This window comes from Pituophis catenifer, unplaced genomic scaffold (assembly GCF_029215685.1).
Source record: "Pituophis catenifer annectens isolate HBS135680 unplaced genomic scaffold, rPitCat1.0.hap2 SCAF_3, whole genome shotgun sequence".
Taxonomy (NCBI): Eukaryota; Metazoa; Chordata; class Lepidosauria; order Squamata; family Colubridae; genus Pituophis; species Pituophis catenifer.
Window position 1 is genome coordinate 213,875,413 of NW_027256883.1, and position 21,894 is coordinate 213,897,306.

General features: G+C 46.4%; 2 protein-coding genes across 2 annotated transcripts in view; one reads left to right on the forward strand and one right to left on the reverse strand.

The window, feature by feature from the left end:
* LOC139315122 (circumsporozoite protein-like) overlaps nucleotides 1-6,928 on the forward strand; it is a 26,890-nt gene extending 19,962 nt beyond the window's left edge. The window contains exon 4 of the mRNA XM_070941142.1: nucleotides 6,529-6,928. Within this exon, the coding sequence (XP_070797243.1) occupies nucleotides 6,529-6,928 (400 nt within the window). The remainder of the gene's footprint in view (nucleotides 1-6,528) is intronic.
* A 6,864-nt stretch (nucleotides 6,929-13,792) lies between these two features.
* Nucleotides 13,793-21,662, reverse strand: FOXS1 (forkhead box S1). The gene is made up of 2 exons (XM_070941143.1): nucleotides 21,635-21,662; nucleotides 13,793-15,111 (listed from the first exon to the last, which is right to left on the reverse strand). The coding sequence occupies exons 1-2, from the start codon at nucleotides 21,660-21,662 to the stop codon at nucleotides 13,793-13,795; spliced, it is 1,347 nt and encodes a 448-aa protein (XP_070797244.1).
* Between the last annotated feature and the right edge of the window lie 232 nt (nucleotides 21,663-21,894).

Below are 21,894 nucleotides of genomic sequence, written 5' to 3' on the forward strand. Positions count from 1 at the left end.
AGTATATACATTATGGGTTGCTTATGTGTTATTTATATCCCCATATATCCTTTATGACAGGGATATCCCTGTCTTTTAGAATAGAATAACAGAGTTGGAAGGGAAGGGACCTTGGAGGTCATCTAGTCTGACCCCCCCCACCCAAGCAGGAGACCCTACGCCATTTCTGACCGATGGCAGTCCAGTCTCTTCTTGAAAGCCTCCAGTGATGAAGCTCCCACAACTTCTGAAGGCAACTTCTGTTCCATGGGTTGATTGTTCTCTCACTGTCGGAAAATTTCTCCTTATTTCCAGGTTGAATCTCTTCTTGTTCAGCTTTCATCCATTATTCCTTGTCTGGCCTTTGGGTGCCTTGGAAAACAGCTTGACCTTCTTCCTCCTCTCTGTGGCAGCCCCTCCAATATTGGAAGATGCTCTCCTGTCTCCCCTGGTCCTTCTCTTCCATAGACCAGCCGTGCCCATTTCCTGCAACTATTCATCGTATGTTTTAGCCTCCAGTCCCCTAATCCTCTTTGTTGCTCTTCTCTGCACTTTTTTCTAGATGGGAGGACCTTCGGTTGAGCCCAGGCCAGCAACATACAAACTGTGTGACTCTGTTTTGGGGGATTTTTTTTTTTTTTTGTAGATTTTTCTTGAGTCTGATGGAATGAGGACGATTGACATGCGAGGGAGCAGCTTCTAAAATTATAAGCTTACTTACGACCAACTTCAGCTCAGGGAAAACTTAACGTCTTTTCATAAAATGTTTGGGTTCTTACAAGAGGTGTCATTTATTTAGTTCGTTGGATTTATTTTTATTTTTTTGTATTATTCTGTCCTTATTTTTTTTTATAAATAACTTAAGGTGGAGAACATACCCAACATACCTTCCTCCTCCTATTTTCTCCACAACAACCCTGTGAGTGGGTTGGGGTGAGAGACAATAACTGGGACAGTTGCCCAATTGGCTTTCGTGTCTAAGGCGGGACTAGAACTCACCGTCTCCTGGTGCTTGGCCCAAAGTCACTCAGTTGCTTTCATGCCTAAGGCAGGACTAGAACTCACTGACTCCTGGTGATTGGCCCAAAGTCACCCAGTTGGCTTTCATGCCTAAGGCGGGACTAGAACTCACCGTCTCCTGGTGATTGGCCCAAAGTCACCCAGTTGGCTTTCATGCCTAAGGCGGGACTAGAACTCACCGTCTCCTGGTGATTGGCCCAAAGTCACCCAGTTGGCTTTCTTGCCTAAGGCGGGACTGGAACTCCCCGTCTCCTGGTGATTGGCCCAAAGTCACCCAGCTGGCTTTCATGTCTAAGGCGGGACTAGAACTCACCGTCTCCTGGTGATTGGCCCAAAGTCACTCAGTTGGCTTTCATGCCTAAGGCGGGACTGGAACTCCCCGTCTCCTGGTGATTGGCCCAAAGTCACCCAACTGCTTTCATGCCTAAGGCGGGACTAGAACTCACCATCTCCTGGTGATTGGCTCAAAGTCACCCAGCCAGCTTTCATGCCTAAGGCGGGACTAGAACTCACCGTCTCCTGGTGATTGGCCCAAAGTCACCCTGTGGCTTTCATGCCTAAGGCGGGGACTAGAACTCACCATCTCCTGGTGATTGGCCCAAAGTCACCCAGCTGGCTTTCATGCCTAAGGCGGGGACTAGAACTCACCGTCTCCTGGTGATTGGCCCAAAGTCACCCTGTGGCTTTCATGCCTAAGGCGGGACTAGAACTCACCGTCTCCTGGTGATTGGCCCAAAGTCACCCTGTGGCTTTCATGCCTAAGGCGGGACTAGAACTCACCGTCTCCTGGTGATTGGCCCAAAGTCACCCTGTGGCTTTCATGCCTAAGGCGGGACTAGAACTCACCGTCTCCTGGTGATTGGCCCAAAGTCACCCTGTGGCTTTCATGCCTAAGGCGGGACTAGAACTCACCATCTCCTGGTGATTGGCCCAAAGTCACCCAGCTGGCTTTCATGCCTAAGGCGGGACTAGAACTCACCGTCTCCTGGTGATTGGCCCAAAGTCACCCTGTGGCTTTCATGCCTAAGGCGGGACTAGAACTCACCGTCTCCTGGTGATTGGCCCAAAGTCACCCTGTGGCTTTCATGCCTAAGGCGGGGACTAGAACTCACCGTCTCCTGGTGATTGGCCCAAAGTCACCCAGCTGCCTTTCATGCCTAAAGTGGGACTAGAACTCACCATCTTCTGGTGCTTGCACCAAAATCAGTCAGTTGCTTTCATGCCTAAGGCGGCACTAGAACTCACCATCTCCTGGGCTTGGCCCAAAGTTACCAGTTAGTTTTCATATCTAAAGCGGAACTGGAACTCACCGTCTCCTGGTTTCTAACCTGGTGACTTCGCCACTAGATTCTGCCTGATGTTGGGGTTCCTGATGCTTTTGAACTCGGGTCTTGGAGAAGACATGTAAGAATACCATGGACACCCCTTAAAGCTGAACACTCAACAAATCCACCCAATTCAGACCCAGATTTCCAAGCACAGTTTTATTTATTTATTTATTTATTTATTTATTTATTTATTTATTTATTTATTTATTTATTTATTTATTTATTAGTCAGTCATATTTCTATGCTGCCCACTTTTCAAGAGGACTTTGCTTCTAGCTGCAAGGAAGGTCTGCTTCGCTCTCAGCCTGGCAGCCAAACCCCTTTGGAAAAGTGCCCGTCTTGGGTCAGAGAGGCAGAGCAGGAGGAGGAGGAGTGCCCGGGCTGAGAGTTGGCAGAGCTTCTGGGAAGCTTTAGAGCTCCAGATCCTCCTCCCCTCCCCACAGCCCTTCCCTCCTCCAGGCCCAGAGATTAGGAGCTGAAGGGATACCCCCACCCCACTGGTTTTAAAACTCCTTGCGGTTTTAAATTTATTTATTTATTTATTTTATTTATTTATTTTTGAATTTGTATACCGCCCTTCTCCCTGAGGACTCAGGGCGGTGAACAGCCAAATAAAAACATCAAATACAAATATTAAAACACAGTTAAAAATATATATATAGATTTGGCCCCATTAATTAAAACGATAAACAAAACAAAACAATTAAAACCCTTAAAAAGAAATTAAGCCAGCCCAGCTTGTTGAAAAAAGAAAGTTTTATTGGTTTATAATTGGTTTTAATTGGGTTATTTTAAATTGATGGCCAAAATTATTTAATGTTTTTTAAAATTGTTTTTAAATTTTATATGTTGTGTTTTTTACCGTGGCTGTTCACCGCCCTGAGTTCTGTTGGAGAAGGGCGGTATACAAATAAAATAAATAAAATAAAATAAAATAAATAAATAAAATGCCTCCAGCCCCCTCTGGGTGACCCCCACTGGAGGTTTTGAAGAAGAAATTGGATAGGCATTTGTCTGAAATAGTATAGAGTTTCCTGCTTCGGCAGAGGGGTTGGGACCAGGGGTGAAATCCAACAGGTTCTGACAAGTTCTGGAGAACCGGTAGCGGAAATTTTGAGTACTGTTAGTTCGGAGAACCGGCAAATACCATCTCTGGCTGGCCCCAGAGTGGGATGGGAATGGAGATTTTGTAATATCCTTCCCTCAGGAGTGGGGAGGGAATGGGGATTTTGCAGTATCCTTTCCCCTGGAGTGGGGGTGGGAATGGAGATTTTGCAGTATCATTCCCCCAGAGTGGGGAGGGAATGGGGATTTTGCAGTATCCTTCCCTCAGGAGTGGAGTGGGGAACAGGGATTTTGCAGTCTCCTTCTCCTGGAGTGGGGTGGAAATGGGGATTTTGCAGTATCCTTCCCCCAGAGTGGGGAGGGAATGGGGATTTTGCAGTATCCTTCCCCCAGAGTGGGGAGGGAATGGGGATTTTGCAGTATCCTTCCCCCAGAGTGGGGTGGGAACAGGGATTTTGCAGTCTCCTTCTCCTGGAGTGGGGAGGGAATGGAGATTTTGCAGTATCCTTCCCCTGCCACGCCCACCAAGCCACACCACACCCTCCAAGCCACGCCCACAGAACTGGTAGTAAAAAAAAATTTGGATTTCACCACTGCCCTGTACCATTTCAGATAAATAGTTGTCAATCTCTTCTTGGAAGCCTCCAATGTTGCAACAGCCACAACTTTCTAGTGGCAGGCCGTTCCACTGATTAATTGTTCTCAAGGTCAGAAAATTCTTCCTTATTTTCAAGGATCCATTGTTCCTTGTCTGGCCTTCAGATGCTTTGGAAAATAGCTTGACCCCCTCGTCTCTGTGGCAGCCCCTCAAATATTGGAAGATGCTATCACATCTCCCCTGGCTCTTCTCTTCTCTTCTCTTCTCTTCTCTTCTCTTCTCTTCTCTTCTCTTCTCTTCTCTTCTCTTCTCTTCTCTTCTCTTCTCTTCTCTTCCCTTCCCTTCCCTTCCCTCCCCTCCCCTCCCCTCCCCTCCCATTCCATTCCATTCCATTCCATTCCCTTCCCTTCCCTCTCCTCCCCTCCCCTCCCCTCCCCTCCCATTCCATTCCATTCCATTCCATTCCATATTTTCCATTCCTTCTCTTCTCTTCTCTTCTCTTCTCTTCTCTTCTCTTCTCTTCTCTTCTCTTCTCTTCTCTTCTCTTCTCTTCTCTTCCCTTCCCTTCCCTTCCCTTCCCTCCCCCTCCCCTCCCCTCCCCTCCCCTCCCATTCCATTCCATTCCATTCCATTCCATTCCATTCCATTCCATTCCCTTCCCTTCCCTCTCCTCCCCTCCCCTCCCCTCCCCTCCCATTCCATTCCATTCCATTCCATTCCATTCCATTCCATATTTTCCATTCCTTCTCTTCTCTTCTCTTCTCTTCTCTTCTCTTCTCTTCTCTTCTCTTCTCTTCTCTTCTCTTCTCTTCTCTTCTCTTCTCTTCTCTTCCCTTCCCTTCCCTTCCCTTCCCTTCCCTCTCCTCCCCTCCCCTCCCCTCCCATTCCATTCCATTCCATATTTTCCATTCCTTCTCTTCTCTTCTCTTCTCTTCTCTTCTCTTCTCTTCTCTTCTCTTCTCTTCTCTTCTCTTCTCTTCTCTTCTCTTCTCTTCTCTTCTCTTCTCTTCTCTTCTCTTCTCTGACTAGCCAGGCCCAGTTCCTGCAACCGTTCATCGTATGTTTTACTCTCCAGTCCCCTCATCATCCTAGTTGTTCTTCTCTGGACTTTTTCTAGAGTCTTAACATATTTTTTTTATAGTGTGGTGACCAAAACTGGATGCAGGACTCTAGGTGTGGTCTTACTAAGGCTTTAGGGTCTCCTGGTCTGAGCAGGGGGCTGGACTAGAAGACCTCCAAGGTCCCTTCCAACTCTGTTATTCTATTCTGCTAGTTTAATGAAAAGGAGGACTGGTGTGTGTGTGTGGACAGGATAGCAGTCTTCCAATATTTGAGGGGCTGCCCCAGAGGGTGGGAGGGGGGGGGGTGTCAAACTATTCTCCAAGGCACCTGAAGACCAGACAAGGAAGAATCAAGGAGAGATCCATGGCTCACTACCTGGGTACTTGCGGGACCGCCTGCTACCACCAATAGCCTCCCACCGGCCGATACGCTCTTATAGAGAGGGGCTCCTCTGGGTGCTGTCGGCCAAACAATGTCGACTGGCGGCCCCCAGGGGGAGAGCCTTCTCTGTGGGGGCACCTACGATCTGGAACGAGCTCCCCCCGGAGATACGGAGGATTCCGGATCTGCACACTTTCCGCTGCGCTCTAAAGACCTTATTATTTCACCAGGCGGGCCTGGCCTAACTTTCTCCCTCTTTTTAAACAATTTTAATAATTTTAATATTTTAAAATATTTTTAATACTCAAAGTTTAAATTTGTTTTAAATTGACTGGGGTTTTAATATGTCTGGGCCAAACTATTTAATTTGATTTTAATTCTGCTTTTTAAATTTTGTATATATGTATTTTATTGTTGGCTGTTCATCGCCCTGAGTCCTTCGGGAGTAGGGTGGTATACAAATCAAATAAAAGTAAAGTAAAGTAAAGAGATTCAACCTGGAAATAAGGAGGAATTTTCCGACAGTGAGAACAATCCACCCATGGAACAGAAGTTGCCTTCGGAAGTTGTGGGAGCTTCATCCCTGGAGGCTTCCAGGAAGAGACTGGACTGCCATCTGTCAGAAATGGTGTAGGGTCTCCTGTTTGAGTGGAGGGTTGGACTAGATGACCTCCAAGGTCCCTTCCAACTCTGTTAATCTTTATCTGTATGTGTAAATTGAAGGTAGTCTTCAACTTCAAGAGCCCTGGTAGTACAGTGGTCTAAGGCACCCTGTTATTAAGCTGGTTATCAAGACCAGCTGCCTGCAATTACTGCAGGTTCGAATCTCACCAGGCTCAAGGTTGACTCAGCCTTCCATCCTTTCTAAGGTAGGTAAAATGAGGACCCAGTTTGTGGGGGCAATAAACTGACTTTGTAAAAATATACAAAAGAATATACAAAAGGATGAAGGCTATTGCTTAACGCATTGTAAGCCGCCCTGAGTCTCCGGAGAAGGGCGGCATAGAAATCAAATTAAAAAAAAAAACTTGTAGTAAAACCGGGGCTTAGGAGCAGGCGCCCCTGGCTGGCTCGGGGGCTGCTGCGCCTTCCCAGCGAGCGGGGAGCAGCTGCGGTGCGGGGCTGCGTTCCCAGCGCTGGAGCGCAGGAGGCAGGGCCGGGGGTGTGGGAACCAGACAGCCCGGGCACAGTTCATCGTGGGGGCGGGGTGGGGGGGTTGTTGAGTCTTCCTCCAGCGCCCCCAGGGAGGGTCCGGCCCCCTCTTCCCCCCGCGGACGCCAGCAGCGGCTCCTCCGTCCCGACGCGGGCTTTGCGCTGCCGGAGCGAAGCAGGGAAAGAGCCGCCAGTGGCTGTCTCTGCGTCCCGCGTGGGAGTGGGTCTGCTCTTGCCTCCTTTGGCCCGGCTGGAGGTCAACCGGCCAGGCCTCTTCCGTCCCCGTGGCCGGCCGCCCCGACCCTGGAAGCTGCCTTCGCACAACCTAGAAACTCAGGGTTGATCCGTGCGGACCCAACTAGAGAACAATATCAGTGATCAGTGGGAGGGAGGTTTGAGGAGGAGGCGGACGAGGAGGACTGGGGGCTCCTTAGTGCTCTCTGGGCTTGATGCTTTTCTTGCAGCCGTTTCAGGACCCAACTACCGAACATCATCAGTGATATAAGGGACTGAGGTTTGAAGAGGAGAGGGAGGAAGAGAAGGAGAAGGAGAAGTAGGAGAAGGAGAAGGAGAAGGAAGGAAGATGGAGATTGGAGTAGGAGAAGGAGGAGAAGGAGAAGGAGAAGGAGAAGGAAGGAAGATGGAGATTGGAGTAGGAGAAGGAGGAGAAGGAGAAGGAGAAGGAGAAGGAGAAGGAGAAGGAAGGAAGATGAAGATTGGAGAAGGAGAAAGAGGAGAAGGAGAAGGAGAAAGAGAAGGAGAAGGAAGGAAGATGGAGATTGGAGAAGGAGAAGGAGAAGGAAGGAAGATGGAGATTGGAGTAGGAGAAGGAGAAGGAAGATGAAGATTGGAGAAGGAGAAGGAGAAGGAAGGAAGATGGAGATTGGAGAAGGAGAAGGAGGAGAAGGAGAAGGAGAAAGAGAAAGAGAAGGAGAAGGAAGGAAGATGGAGATTGGAGAAGGAGAAGGAGAAGGAGAAGGAAGGAAGATGGAGATTGGAGAAGGAGAAGGAAGGAAGATGGAGATTGGAGAAGGAGAAGGAGAAGGAGAAGGAAGGAAGATGGAGATTGGAGAAGGAGAAGGAAGGAAGATGGAGATTGGAGAAGGAGAAGGAGGAGAAGGAGAAGGAGAAGGAGAAGGAGAAGGAGAAGGAGAAGGAGAAGGAGAAGGAAGGAAGATGAAGATTGGAGAAGGAGAAGGAGAAGGAGAAGGAGAGGAAGAGGAAGAGGAAGAAGAACCAGAAAAGGAGGGGAAGAAAGAAGGGGGAAAGAGGAGGAGAGAGGGTAAGAAAGGGAGGAAGAAGAGAGGAGAGGGGAAAGAGGAGAGGAACTAGAAAAGGGAAGGAGAGGAGGAATGAGGAAAGTAGAAAGTAGAAAGAAACAGAAGAAGAGAGAGAAGGGAAGAAGAAAAGGAAAGGTGGTATTAAAATAAAGGAAGGAGATGGTAGAACAGCAGACTCGAACAACTAATTACCAAATGGAAGTTAAAGAAAAAAGATGAATGAATAATGATTAATGATGGACAAAAGACTGTACATTTGAATATGTTGATAAAAAATAAAAATAAAAAACTTTTTTAAAAAGAGGAAGAGGAAGAAGAAGGAGAAGGAGAGGGAGAAGGAAAGGGAGAGGGAGAGGGAGAGGAGGGAGAGGACAAGGAAGAGGAAGGGGAAGGAGAAGGGGAAGGAGAAGGAGGAGGAGGAGGAGGAGGAAGAGGAGGAGGAGGAGAAGTTGAAGGAGAAAGAGAAAGTTGCATTCTCAGCGGTCCCTGGGCTTGATAGTTTTCTTGCAGACATCTCAGTACCCAACTATGGAACATCATCAGTGATAGAAGGGAGTGATGTTTGAAAAGGAGGAGGAGGAGGAGGAAAAGGAAGACTGTGGGGTCCTTGATGATCTCTGAGCTTGGTAGTTTTCTTGCAGATGTTTCATTACCCAGTTAGGGAATACCATCAGTGCTGGAGGAGGAGGAGGAGGAGGAGGAGGAGGAGGAGGAGGAGGAGGAACACTGTGGAGTCCTTGGTGCTCTCTGAGCTGGGTGGTTTTCTTGCAAACGTTTCATGACCAGACTAGGGAACATGAGCAATACTAAGGAAGGAAGGACCTCCCTCCCCCACTAGCGCTACCACTGATGATGTTCCCTAGTTGGGTCACAAAACGTCTGCAAGAAAACCAGATAAAAGGTAGGAAAAACACATAAATAAAGACATTAAATTAACTGCCCACCACCAGGGTAACAAGATATAGTCTCCTTTAATTGTATAGATTTTTTTTAAAAAAGATGGCCATGATCAAGAAATGATTTGCCACGGTTACTTTCAGGATATTTTCCCAACTGTTCGGCCTAAAGCTTTCCTTGTGGTGCCCCATCCGAGGACTAAAACCAGTTTCTTTGCTTTTCCATATCAAGAAAGACATGCTGGCTGGGGAATTCTGGGAGTTGAAGTCCACCCGTCTTAAACGCTGGCAAGGTTTAAGAAACAAATTGCAGATAGCATCTTTAAACACACTTAATCTGGTGTTTAGTCTAGTCTGGACGAACGTACAAAATTCCCCATTACAGCATCCTTAATTAAAGCAAGCGATTGGAGAACAGGAAAAATCACACCGAGTGGGTTAACAATGCTTGTGTTTTATTACTGAGTGGGTGGCTGGGGAATTCTGGGAGTTGAAGTCCAAACAACTTCACAGTTTGCTCTCTAAGCAAACAAGGATGGGGAAATGGGGAACTTCCAGCTTCCTGCGGATTGTGACTCACACCCTGGCACAACACTGCTCTGCCTTTAGCTATCTAGCCATTTAAGGCTGGCAATCATCCTCCAACAGGGCCACGCTTGCAACTTCAACGGCTAAGAAATTGGCAACCGGATTGCCAACTGACCAGATGTGCTTCACTGCTGTGTTTAATTCGATTTGCAGAAGAAAGCAAAATTTGATAACGATTTGGAGACCTCGGCCCTAGCAGGCAGGCAGGCAAACGAACCCTTGCTCTTTGAAGAGCTAGAAACACAGAACCATCAAGACAGGCAGTCCTCGACTTACAACAGTTTGTTTAGTGACCGTTCAAAGTTACAGCGGCGCTGAAAAAAAGGAACTTACAACCATTTTCCACACTTACGACCATTGCAGCATCCCTGTGGTCCAATGATCAAAATTCAAACCCTTGGCAATTATTCGATTTAGAATAACAGAGTCGGAAGGGGCCTTGGAGGTCCTCTAGTCCAACCCCCTGCTTAGGCAGGAAACCCTACACCACTTCAGACAAATGGTTATCTAACCTCTTCTTAAAAACTTCCAGTGTTGGAGCATTTACAGCTTCTGGAGGCAAGTGGTTCCACTGATTCATTGTTCTAATTGCTCTAACTGATTCATATTTATGACGGTTGCATTTTCCCGGGGTGACGTGATCCCCGTTTTCAACCTTCTGACGAGCCAAATCCATGGGAAAGCCAGACTCATTTAATGACCGGACTCACTTAATGTTACTTAACAACTGCAGTGACTCATTTTACCACTATGGCAAGAAATGTTGTAAAACAGAACTAAACCGCCGCGAGCTGAAGACGCTGTTATTTCATCAAGCTGGCCTCGCCTAAATCTTCTCCCTTTTAAGTGTAAATTTTAAATTTTTACTGTATTTTAAAATATGGGAATTTTAAATTATGGGTATTAATTCAGCCAAATTTATTTAATTCATTTTATTCGATTTTAAATTTTGTATATCTATGTGTTTTATTTCATGGCTGTGCACCGCCCTGAGTCCTTCGGGAGTAGGGCGGTATAGAAATTAAATAAAATCTAAATCTAAAATCTAAACTTACTTAAATGTTTCATTAGTGGGAGGAATTTGGGACTTAGTTATGGTCATAAGTAGAGGACTACCTTTATTTGGGTTTGCAGCAGGTGAACTCTCTCTTTAAAGGACCAGAAACAGAAAACCATCAATCAAGAGGAAATTATAATTCATTTTTAATTTTGGAAAGCCTGGTCCCGCTCAGCCAAATTCTTCTCCTCTGCAGCCAGTCCCACTCCCCAAAATCTTCTTTAGTCTGAAGAAGATTGTTCTAAAGCCTGAAATAAACTTGCTTTTAAAAAAATCTTTCCTGTCCATTTCTTAAACAGACAGCGGTTTTAAATCAAAGTTTCTTTCTCTCTTTTTTGTTAATCTTTAAAATAAAACGGTGCTTTCAAATACGATGACTTTTTTTTCTTTCCCTTTTAAAATGTGGTGCCTCTCTTATTGGTCTGGCTGGATAGGAAACATGGAAGTGAATCCCTGCCTTCCGTATTGTACAATTACAGGCAGTCCTCAACATATGAGCCTTGATAGTACAGTGGTCTAAAGCACCCCGTTATTAAGACCAGCTGCCTGCAATTACTGCAGGTTCGAATCTCGCCAGGCTCAAGGTTGACTCAGCCTTCCATCCTTTCTAAGGTAAGTAAATTGAGGACCCAGTTTGTGGGGGCAATAAACTGACTTTGTATAAATACACAAAAGTATGAAGGCTATTGCTTAACGCACTGTAAGCCGCCCTGAGTCTCCGGAGAAGGGCGGCATATAAATCAAAAAAAAAAATACGACCACAACCGAGCCCCAAATTTCTGTCCTTGCTAAGCGAGACGGTTGTTAAGTGAGCTGTGCCTCCATTTTACCACCTGTCTTGCTGCAATCGTTAAGGGAATCGGTGCGGTTGTTAAATGAGTCACACGGTTGTTAAGTGAACCCGGATTCCCCATGGATATTGCTGGACAGAAGGTCACAAAAGGGGACCGTGGGAGGACCTTCCGCCGGGCCCTGAAGACGTTTTTATTTCAGCAAGCCGGGCTGGGTTAAAAATTTTTAATTGGTGAATTTTATGGGTAACGGGGTTTTAAATTGGTGAAGCCTAAGATAATTTAATTCTGTTTTAATGCATTTTAATATTTGTATTGTGTGTTTTTAATTTTGGCTGTTCACCGCCCCGAGTCCTTCGGGAGAGGGGGCGGTATAAAAATTTAATAAATAAATAAATAAATAAATAAATTGCAATCGTCATAAATATGAGTCAGTGGCCAAAGCCTTTGAACATAGGACCAGGGGATGCTGCAATGGTTGTAAGAGTGAAAAACGATCCCAAGTCACTTTTTCCAGTGCCGTCGTAACTTGGAACGGTCATTAAATGAATGGTCATAAGTCGAGGACTTGTTTTTTTTTTTTTTTTCCCTAGCATATTCTGCAGTAAAGCTAAATATCTTGGAGCTTCCTTGGCTGTGTTCACACAACATACTTAAACTGACGAGTGCATTAAACCCTTTTCTGGATTTGCAACCAGCAAAAATCAAGTCCAAACTGATTTGAACTTAGGAAAGTTAACAACAGCAGACAGGTAGTCCTCGACCTATGATCACAATGGAGCCCACCATTTCTGTTATTAAGTGAGACATTTGTTCAGTGAGTTTGGCCCCCGTTTTACGACCTTCCTTGCCTCGGTTGTTAAAACGTATATCACTGCGGCTGATAAGGGAGTAACCCGGTTGTTAAGTGAATCGGGCTTCCCCCATTGACGTTGCTTTGTCAGAAGGTCGCAAAACCTGACACCAAGACCGTCATAAATATGAATCAGCTGCCAAGTGTTTGAATTTTGATCACCTGATCATGGGGATGTTGCAAAGGTCATTACTGTGAAAAGTGGTCATAAGTCACTTTTTCCCAGTGCCGTCGTAACTTTGAACCGTCACTAAATGAACTGTTGCAAGTCAAGGACTACCTGTACTTCTTTCACTCATTGGTGTAACAGTGTGAGTGTGCAAAGACCACCAAAATTTGCACTGTAAACTGATGACGTGGCTTGTTTCAGCCTTAGGACCTTCCTTAGGTAGGCAATCCTCAAGTTACAACTGTTCGAAGTTAGAACAGAAGTGAAAAAAGCCACAAAGTACCAGTCCTCACACTTACGACCACCTTCAGCATCCCCCCCCCCACAGTCACATGATCAAAGTTTGGGCCCTTGGCAACCGGCATGCATTTACGACGGTTGCAACATCCCGTCGCTCTGTGATCCCCATTTGTGACTTCCCAGCAAAGTCAGATTCGCTTAACGACTGCATGATTCACCTAACAACCACAGCAATACATTTAACAACTGAGGCCAAAACCGTTGTGAAATGAAGCGCAACTCACTGAACAGCTGCCTCGCTGAGCGATGGAAATTTGGGCTCAACGATGGCCATGAAGATTTGTTTAATGACCACATAATTCACTTAACGACGGCAGCGGTTCGCTTCACCGCAGGTTGTAAAATCGATCGTGACTCGACCTTTCTGGCCACCGTTGTTAAGTGAGTCACCGCGGTTGATAAGTTAATAACACTCAACATTTAAACGATCGTCTTGCTTAGTGATGGAAATTCTGAACCCAATTTGTGGTCATAAGTCGAGGACCGAAAGCAGGGAAATTTAGATTTCTGCTCCCATCGATCCCAACGGACAAAACCCTCCCTTCCTCCTTGCTTTAACGCACTGCCACAAACTACAGCATGAGAAAACCATCGCTCCAAAAGTGGCCGAGCGTTTTAAGCTCCTCCAACCCCAATCTCTGGGGAGGACTGTCACCCCCGTTCCCATGATCTCATTCCTCCCAAAACAGCCAGCCCCAAAATAAACACACAGGCAACAAAACGATCGGGGATAAAATTGCCTCTGACCCTACGCAGAATGCCCCTTCTTCAACAACCCTGGGATTAAAAAAAAAAATCACCCCCCAAAAAGGCCAAAAATCCATTTTTATTTTTTTTTGGCTGGCATTTAATGTTTAACAATTTCCTTGTCAATTTTTTTTTTGCCAAAGGCCGGCGTACTAAGGGTTCAAATGCCCCCTCCCTTGCCCACCCACCCCTTATTATCCACATTGCAAGAAGCTGGCTAGGTTGCAATGCTGGGTTTGGAAAGCTGGAATCCAAGGCGGGGCAGGATTCGGCCATCAGTGCGTTTCTGCCTTTCGCCTCGGGTTTGCGCTCCTGCCGAGGTCCACGAAGCCACGGATTCAGTGGAGAAGGAAGGGCCTTTTATTCCGATACACTAAAAACTGCGGTTTGATCAATCCGATGGGATCAAAATGCAGAGCTGGGGAGGACTCACACAGCCTTCCCCTATTAGTTCTATCTCCAGATTTCCTCGAGTTCCTAATCTCCGGGGCCTTGATGGGGGCGACAGGACCGGAGTTCCTCCCCGTCACTCAAAAAGGAACATACCCGGAGTCCTGTAGAGGCAGTGGGGCAGCCCCAGCTGATAACTGCTCCCCCCTTGGCGGGAAAAGGGGCTCCCGGGCCAGGCTTCCTGCTCTCCAGGCAGCTGCACGAAGGACGGGGGCTGGATGGGTGCCGCAGAATTGGCAGCTGGGGGGGAGGTCAGAAGGTGTTCCAAAGTGGGGCCCCGCATATTTTCATTGACGCAAAAATTCAAGGCCTGCAGACGGCACTGGTAACCCCCACCCCGAGATTCGGGATTGGAGTAGCCGAAGATGGGAACGACCGAAGCTTTGGCATAACCTTCGTTGCCGTCGACGGTGGGGAGGCCGCTGGGCGATGGATGCTGCCTGTGGGTGGGCTGGGATGCTTTGCCGGGCCCCATAAGAGCCGGGAAGTTGGGTGCAAGCTGGCCAAACGCTTGGGGGACCCCCTTGCCATCCTGCCCAGGCTTCGGGGCCACCTGGGAAGGACGAGAGCCATCCTGCAGGTTTCCATTTATCTCTGGGCTGGATCGGGAGGGCAGCCTCTCCGCAAGAGGGACCAGGGGGGCAACCTCGAGGTCATCCAGAAGGGCCCCTTTCACCTGGTAATTATTTCCCGGGGAACAGAATCCCGATGGCTGGCTGTAGAGCCCAACTTTGGGGCTCGGGCCCCCGTGCAGATGAAAACATGGCATCTTGGCTCCCGAGGGGTTGATCTTGGCACAGGGCTGACTCCGGGGGCTGAGGAGCTCCGGGCAAGGCAGGATTGGATCCTCACCCTCCTGCCCACCCATAAATGGATTTAGGGGCAAGACCCCCTCAGGCCCTGGCACTGCCCGGCTGGAACTGTGGCCCTGCCCGGAGGCATCTGCTATCGGCGAGCCGTTTTCCATCTTGACTGCCTTTCCTGGCAATCTCTGGCCACTCGGCTGGCCCCTGCCACCCCGGGGCCCCTTCTTGGGCCCTTGGCCGTCCCCCGTGGCCCTGGAGGGACCTCTCTTACGGGTGAAACGCTGCCGACGTCTCAGGAAGGAGCCGTTCTGGAACATGTTGTGGCACTCGGGGTCCAGCATCCAAAAATTCCCTTTGCCCGGTTTCTTGTGGTCCCGGGACACTTTGACGAAGCAGTCGTTGAGCGAGAGGTTGTGGCGGATGGAATTCTGCCAGCCTTGCTTGTTGTCTCGGTAATAGTCGAACCGGGAGGTGATGAACCGGTAGATGCCACTCAAGGGCAGCCTCTGATCCGGGCTGCTCTGGATGGCCATGGCGATCAGCGCGATGTAGCTGTAAGGGGGTTTGGTGCCCTCGGAGGACGGCAAGCGGGCGCCCACGCAGGATTCGGGGCCGTAGGCTGGGGGTCCCGCGGACGGAGCTCCACCCGCGGCGCCCGCTTCGCCCACGCGGGACAGGACCGGCCGTGGAGAGCCTGCAAAGTCCAGCTGCATCTTCCTTTGGCTGCCCGGACGGTCCCTTCGCCGGGTTTAAATTGCGCTGCGGTCCGGCCTCTGGGCTGAGTCGGGGGAAGGCGCTGGACGGCCCCACCTCCTCCCACGGGTGGGGAAAGCCGAGGCAGACGCGCGGGGCTGGCTTTCTCAGCCCACGGGGCCGGCCGGCCGGTTGGAGAAGGGTCATCTTTGGAGGGAGACCCCCCCACTCCAGGTGGGGAGAGAAGAGCCGGAGGGAGAAGGGAAAAACCCACGAAGGACGCGGGATGCTGGATTCCCAAGACCAGCGAAACACGTAGAAACGCGTCGACAGAGAGAAAGACAGACGGACACGGATCCACGGACACACAGTGGGATCTGGGCGCTGCCCTTTGGGGCTTCTTCCCCAGGTCCAGCAAGATTTTGGAAACGCGCGCGAGCCCACGCAGGCACACCAACCAACCAACCAACCAACCGACCGACCGACTCCGAGTTGGGCAAGAGCAAATCGAAGGGTTACAACGAGCCAGGTGGTACTTTCCGAAAATCAAGCGGGGTGTTTAAAACACGCGCTCGCCTGCGCGCACACGCAGGCACACCCGTGGGTGCTTCAACGCTGGAAGCTGGAAAGTCATCTTGTCAGAAGTGATACAGGGTCTCCTGCTTGGGCAGGGGGTTGGACTAGATGACCTGCAAAGGTCCCTTCCAACTCCGTTCTTCTCTTCTCTTCTCTTCTCTTCTCTTCTCTTCTCTTCTCTTCTCTTCTCTTCTCTTCTCTTCTCTTCTCTTCTCTTCTCTTCTCTTCTCTTCTCTTCTCCTCTCCTCTCCTCTCCTCTCCTCTCCTTTCCTCTTCTCTTCTCTCCTCTCCTCTTCTCTCCCCTCTTCTCCTCTCCTCTCCTTCTATTCTATTCTATTCTATTCTATTCTATTCTATTCTATTCTATTCTATTCTATTCTATTCTATTCTATTCTATTCTATTCTACTCAATTCAAATCTTTATTGTCAGTGCACAACATATGTACAATGAGATTGGTTGAGCTCCCTCAGTGCACCCCCCAACACAGAACAACTCACAGTGAAGACAGAAAATTCCTAACCCAATAAATCATATTAACAAAACACCCAGTCCTATTGCATTGCATTGCATTGCATTGCATTCCATTCCATTCCCTTCTCTTTTCTTTTCTTTTCTTTTCTTTTCTTTTCTTTTCTTTTCTTTTCTTTTCTTTTCTTTTCTTTTCTTTTCTATTCTATTCTTTATATAGCAACCCATCTTATAACCAACTCTACGCTGCTCCCAAATCGAAAGTAAAAACAAAAAACATGATAAAACTATAAAACAGCAATACATGTATTAAAAACAATGAAAAATGTGGCCTCTGTAACAGGCCCTGTCCTGCATATGAAATTGAAGTGTCCAGTGTCTTTTGCCAGCAAGACAAGAAAAAAACCTGAAATCCTCAAGAAGTTGAAACCATCAGGAAGAACGAGGAAAAGAGCCTGGAGAAAAATAGCCACGGCTTCCTTCTACTGGAAGATCCCATAAATAAGCTTAAGTCCAAAATTTAGATGGCTAGCTTGCATCTATCACCACCTGTCTGCCTATCTGTCTATCTGTCTATTACTTCTTTTACTTCAATGTATCATGATCTATATCATCTACCTATTTCTTATCTATCTACTGTATTTTCCTGAAAATAAAACCCTGTCTTATATTTTTTTGAACCCTGAAATAAGCGCTTGGCCTTATTGCCATGCGCTCAAAAGCCCGATTGGGCTTATTATCGGGGGAATGTCTTATTTTGGGGGAAACAGGGTATCTATCTATCTATCTATCTATCTATCTATCTATCTATCTATCATCTATCTATCTATCTATCTATCTATCTATCTATCTATCAATCATCTATCTATCTATCTATCTATCTATCTATCTATCTATCCATCTATCCATCCAGCTATATCTATCTATCTATCTATCTATCTATCTATCTATCTATCATCTATCTATCTATCTATCTATCTATCTAATCTATCTATCTATCCATCCATCCATCCATCCATCCATCCATCCAACTATATCTATCTATCTATCTATCTATCTATCTATCTATCTATCTATCATCTATCTATCTATCTATCTATCTATCTATCTATCATCTATCTATCTATCTATCTATCTATCTATCTATCTATCTATCCATCCATCCATCTAACTATATCTATCTATCTATCTATCTATCTATCTATCTATCTATCTATCATCTATCTATCTATCTATCTATCTATCTATCTATCTATCTATCCATTCATCCATCCAACTATATCTATCTATCTATCTATCTATCTATCTATCTATCTATCTATCTATCATCTATCTATCTATCCATCCATCCAACTATATCTATCTATCTATCTATCTATCTATCTATCTATCTATCTATCTATCCATCCATCCATCCATCCATCCAACTATATCTATCTATCTATCTATCTATCTATCTATCTATCTATCTATCTATCTATCATCTATCTATCTATCTATCTATCTATCTATCTATCTATCCATCTGTCAAGTATTTGCAAGCCATTGGCACATATATCATACAGAACACTAGTGGAGGCAGGAAGTGCCCCCACCCCTATGTGGAGAGGAGGGGCTTACACTGAGTATAAAACCCCCTCTAACCTTTCCACTATGCTCTCTTTTACGTTTGTTCTCCATGAGACATGATCTTTGATAGGGGTAGTCACACACGCTGTGTGCCCCCTATCCTAATGGATATTAAGACAGCCTTTGTATATAGTTAATATGTTTTGTTATATGAATAAATACATTTATCACATTTATTCATGCATCTGCCTTTGGACTCTTCTATGCTCCTGGGTGTTTTCTACGATCCCAATTTCCACACCATCCATCCATCCATCCATCCATCCATCCATCCATCTATATCTATCTATCTATCTATCTATCTATCTATCTATCTATCATCTATCTATCTATCTATCTATCTATCTATCTATCTATCTATCTATCTATCATCTATCTATCTATCTATCTATCTATCTATCCATCCATCCATCCATCCAACTATATCTATCTATCTATCTATCTATCTATCTATCTATCTATCTATCCATCTATCCATCCATCCATCCATCCAACTATATCTATCTATCTATCTATCTATCTATCTATCTATCTATCTATCCATCCATCCATCCATCCATCCATCCAACTATACCTATCTATCTATCTATCTATCTATCTATCTATCTATCTATCTATCATCTATCTATCTATCATCTATCTATCTATCTATCTATCTATCTATCTATCTATCTATCTATCCATCTATCCATCCATCCATCTATCCAACTATATCTATCTATCTATCTATCTATCTATCTATCTATCTATCTATCTATCATCTCATATATATATCTATCTATTTATATATCAATATATCTATCTCTTATCTATCTCTTTTATCTATATAGAATAGAATAGAATTCTTTATTGGCCAAGTGTGATTGGACACACAAGGAATTTGTCTTGGTGCATACGCTCTCAGTGTACATAAAAGAAAAGATACGTTTATCAAGAATCATAAGGTACAACACTTAATGATAGTCATAGGGAAACAGTCAATATAAATCGTAAGGATACCAGTAACAAGGTTACAGCCATACAGTCATAAGTGGGAGGAGATGGGTGGTGGGAACGATGAGAAGATTAATAGTAATGCAGACTTAGTGAATAGTTAGACAGTGTTGAGGGAATTAGTTGTTTAGCAGAGTGATGGCGTTCAGGGGGAAAAAACTGTTCCTGTGTCTAGTTGTTTTTTTTTTTTGTTTTTTTTTTTAAATTTGATTTATATGCCGCCCTTCTCCGGAGACTCAAGGCAGCTTACAATATGCTAAGCAATAGCCTTCATCCTTTTGTATATTTATACAAAGTCAGCTTATTGCCCCCACAAACTGGGTCCTCAATTTACCCACCTTAGAAAGGATGGAAGGCTGAGTCAACCTTGAGCCTTGGCGAGATTCGAACCTGCAGTAATTGCAAGCAGCTGGTTGGTGCTTTAGACCACTGTACTACCAAGGCTCAGTTGTTCTGGTGTGCAGTGCTCTATAGTGTTGTTTTGAGGGTAGGAGTTGAAACAGCTTATGTCCAGGATGTGAGGGATATACAGATACAGAACAATTAAAACTCGGACCACACGTTTTCTGAATAGTTTTAATCCCAGAGCTATAATTGCACTCAACAATGAACTAAAGGGCCACCACCAGTGAGCTGTTGGACAGCATTACTTGGTCTGTTGTGTGGATGTTTGGATGGTTCAGGGGTGGGGAATTTGTGGTGGGTGGGAGTGTGTTTGGGGATTGTTATGTGTGTTGGACCTGGTCTTTGGGTGCTAAGTGAATTTCGTTGTATGGGTATACTGTGTATACACTTACAGTAACAATAAAGTTATTATCTATCTATCTATCTATCTATCTATCTATCTATCTATCTATCTATCATCTATCTATCTATCTATTTATTATTTCAATTTATATGCCGCCCTCCTCCAAAGACTCAGGGTGGCTTACAATGCACTTACAGCAATAGCCTTCATTCTTTTGTATATACCTGCTTATTAGGGCTTTTGGCCCCCCATAAGCGGTGTTTCTACAAAGTCAGCTTATTGCCCCCACAATCCGGGTCCTCAATTTACCTACCTCGGAAGGATGGAAGGCTGAGTCAACCTTGAGCCTGGTGAGATTTGAACTCGCACTAATTGCAGGCAGCTGGCAGCTAAGTGCTACATAACAGCACTTAGTCCGCTGCACCACCAAGGCTCTATCTATCTATCTATCTATCTATCTATCTATCTATCTATCTATCTATCTATCTATCTCATGTGAAGTATTAGCACCGCTTTGTAAAGCCTTAGTAAGGCCACACCTGGAATCCTGCATCCAGTTTTGGTCCCCACATTACAAAAAAAGAGGTTGAGACTTTGGAAAAAGTGCAGAGAAGAGGATCAAAGGTCTGGAGACTAAAACGTACGAAGAACAGTTGCAGGATTTGAGTTTGGCCAACCTGGAGAAGCAAAGGAGTAGGGGAGATACTATAGCATTTCAGTATTTGAGGGGCTGCCCCCAAAAGGAGGAGGGGGTCAAATTATTCTCCAAAGCACCTGAAGGGCAGGACAAGAAGCAATGGATGGAAACTAATCAAGGAGAGAAGCAACCTGGAACTTAGAAGAAATTTATTGACAGTGAGAACAGTTTATCAGTGGAACTGCTTGCCACCAGAACTTTTGGGTGTTCCATCACTGAAGATTTTCAAGAAGAAAAGACGCCTGGAGGGTGGTTGGAGGTCCTCCCGATCCGAATCTGACCGGACACAGCTAAGAACCCATATTAGGTCTTATCTTGTGGCAATGGAAGCAGCGAAACGGCAGGACTTCGCCGCTCTCATTGCATCTGCAGAAAACCGCCCAGCTGCCCTGTTTAGGGTGACCCGCTCCCTCCTTAATCTTGGAGCGAGGGAGGACCCCTTGCAGGGCCGAACTGAGGATTTTGCACAGTTTCTGCAAGATAAAATCGCTCAGATCCGGACCGGGCTGGACTCCGACTGGGCAGAATCCACTGAGGAGATTGGGGCTTGTCTTGGCGGAGACATCTGGGTTGAGTTTGAGCCTGTTTCGTTGGATGAAATGGACAGGATTATGGGTCAGCTGGGGACCTCCACGTGTTTATTGGACCCGTGTCCCTCCTGGTGTCAGCACTTCAAGCTGCATTTACTCTAGTGCTGACATAAGAAGGAGAAGGGAGGCGTCTGGAAAGGGACGTTTGACTTTTCACCTACTTATTTTCCCTGGAGATAATATCCCCTAGGAGATGGGATGGGAGGGGGGAAATTCCTTTGAGCTGGAGCAGTAGATTAGGGGTAGAATGACTTGGAAGATGGCCAATGAGTGCAGGGGAGTGGGGAACGGAAAGGGAGGGTTTTGGGTCTGGAAGTCAGTGTTGGCTTCTATGGAGTCAGATCTAGAATGTCATGCTTAATAAATAGGAGTTTTTCTTCAAAGACTTCGTTTGAAATGCAATTTATTTGAGACGACCTCGAAACCTGACACCTAATTTGTTTCGGCAGCCAGGGAGGTGACCGGAGACTGGATCCAGGCTGTTGTCAACGCTTCGCTGAGGGAAGCCCTCTCAAGAAGCCCAACCTGGACCCTGACTCCCTTAATAACTACAGTCCAGTCTCCAACCTCTGCTTTTTAGCGAAGGTTGTTGAGTCCGTGGTGGCACAGCAATTCCCTCAATTCTTGGAAACCGACTACCTGGATCCTTACCAATCTGGTTTCAGGCGTGGCCACAGCACGGAAACGGCATTGGTCGCCCTAGTGAATGATCTCTGGCGGGCCCGTATGGGGGTTGTTCCTCCATCCTGGTTCTTCTTGACCTCTCAGCGGCTTTCAATACCATCGACCGTGGTATCCTACTGCAGCGACTCAGGAGGTTGGGGATAGGAGGTACTGTTCTGCAGTGGTTCTCCTCCTATCTCTCGGGCCGCTTGCAGTTTGTATCAGCGGGGGGTCAGAGATCCTCCCAGAGGCCCCTCACTTGTGGGGGTCACCGTCCCGTGCGCTCCCACAGAGCAGGCCGCCTCAGGGTGCCG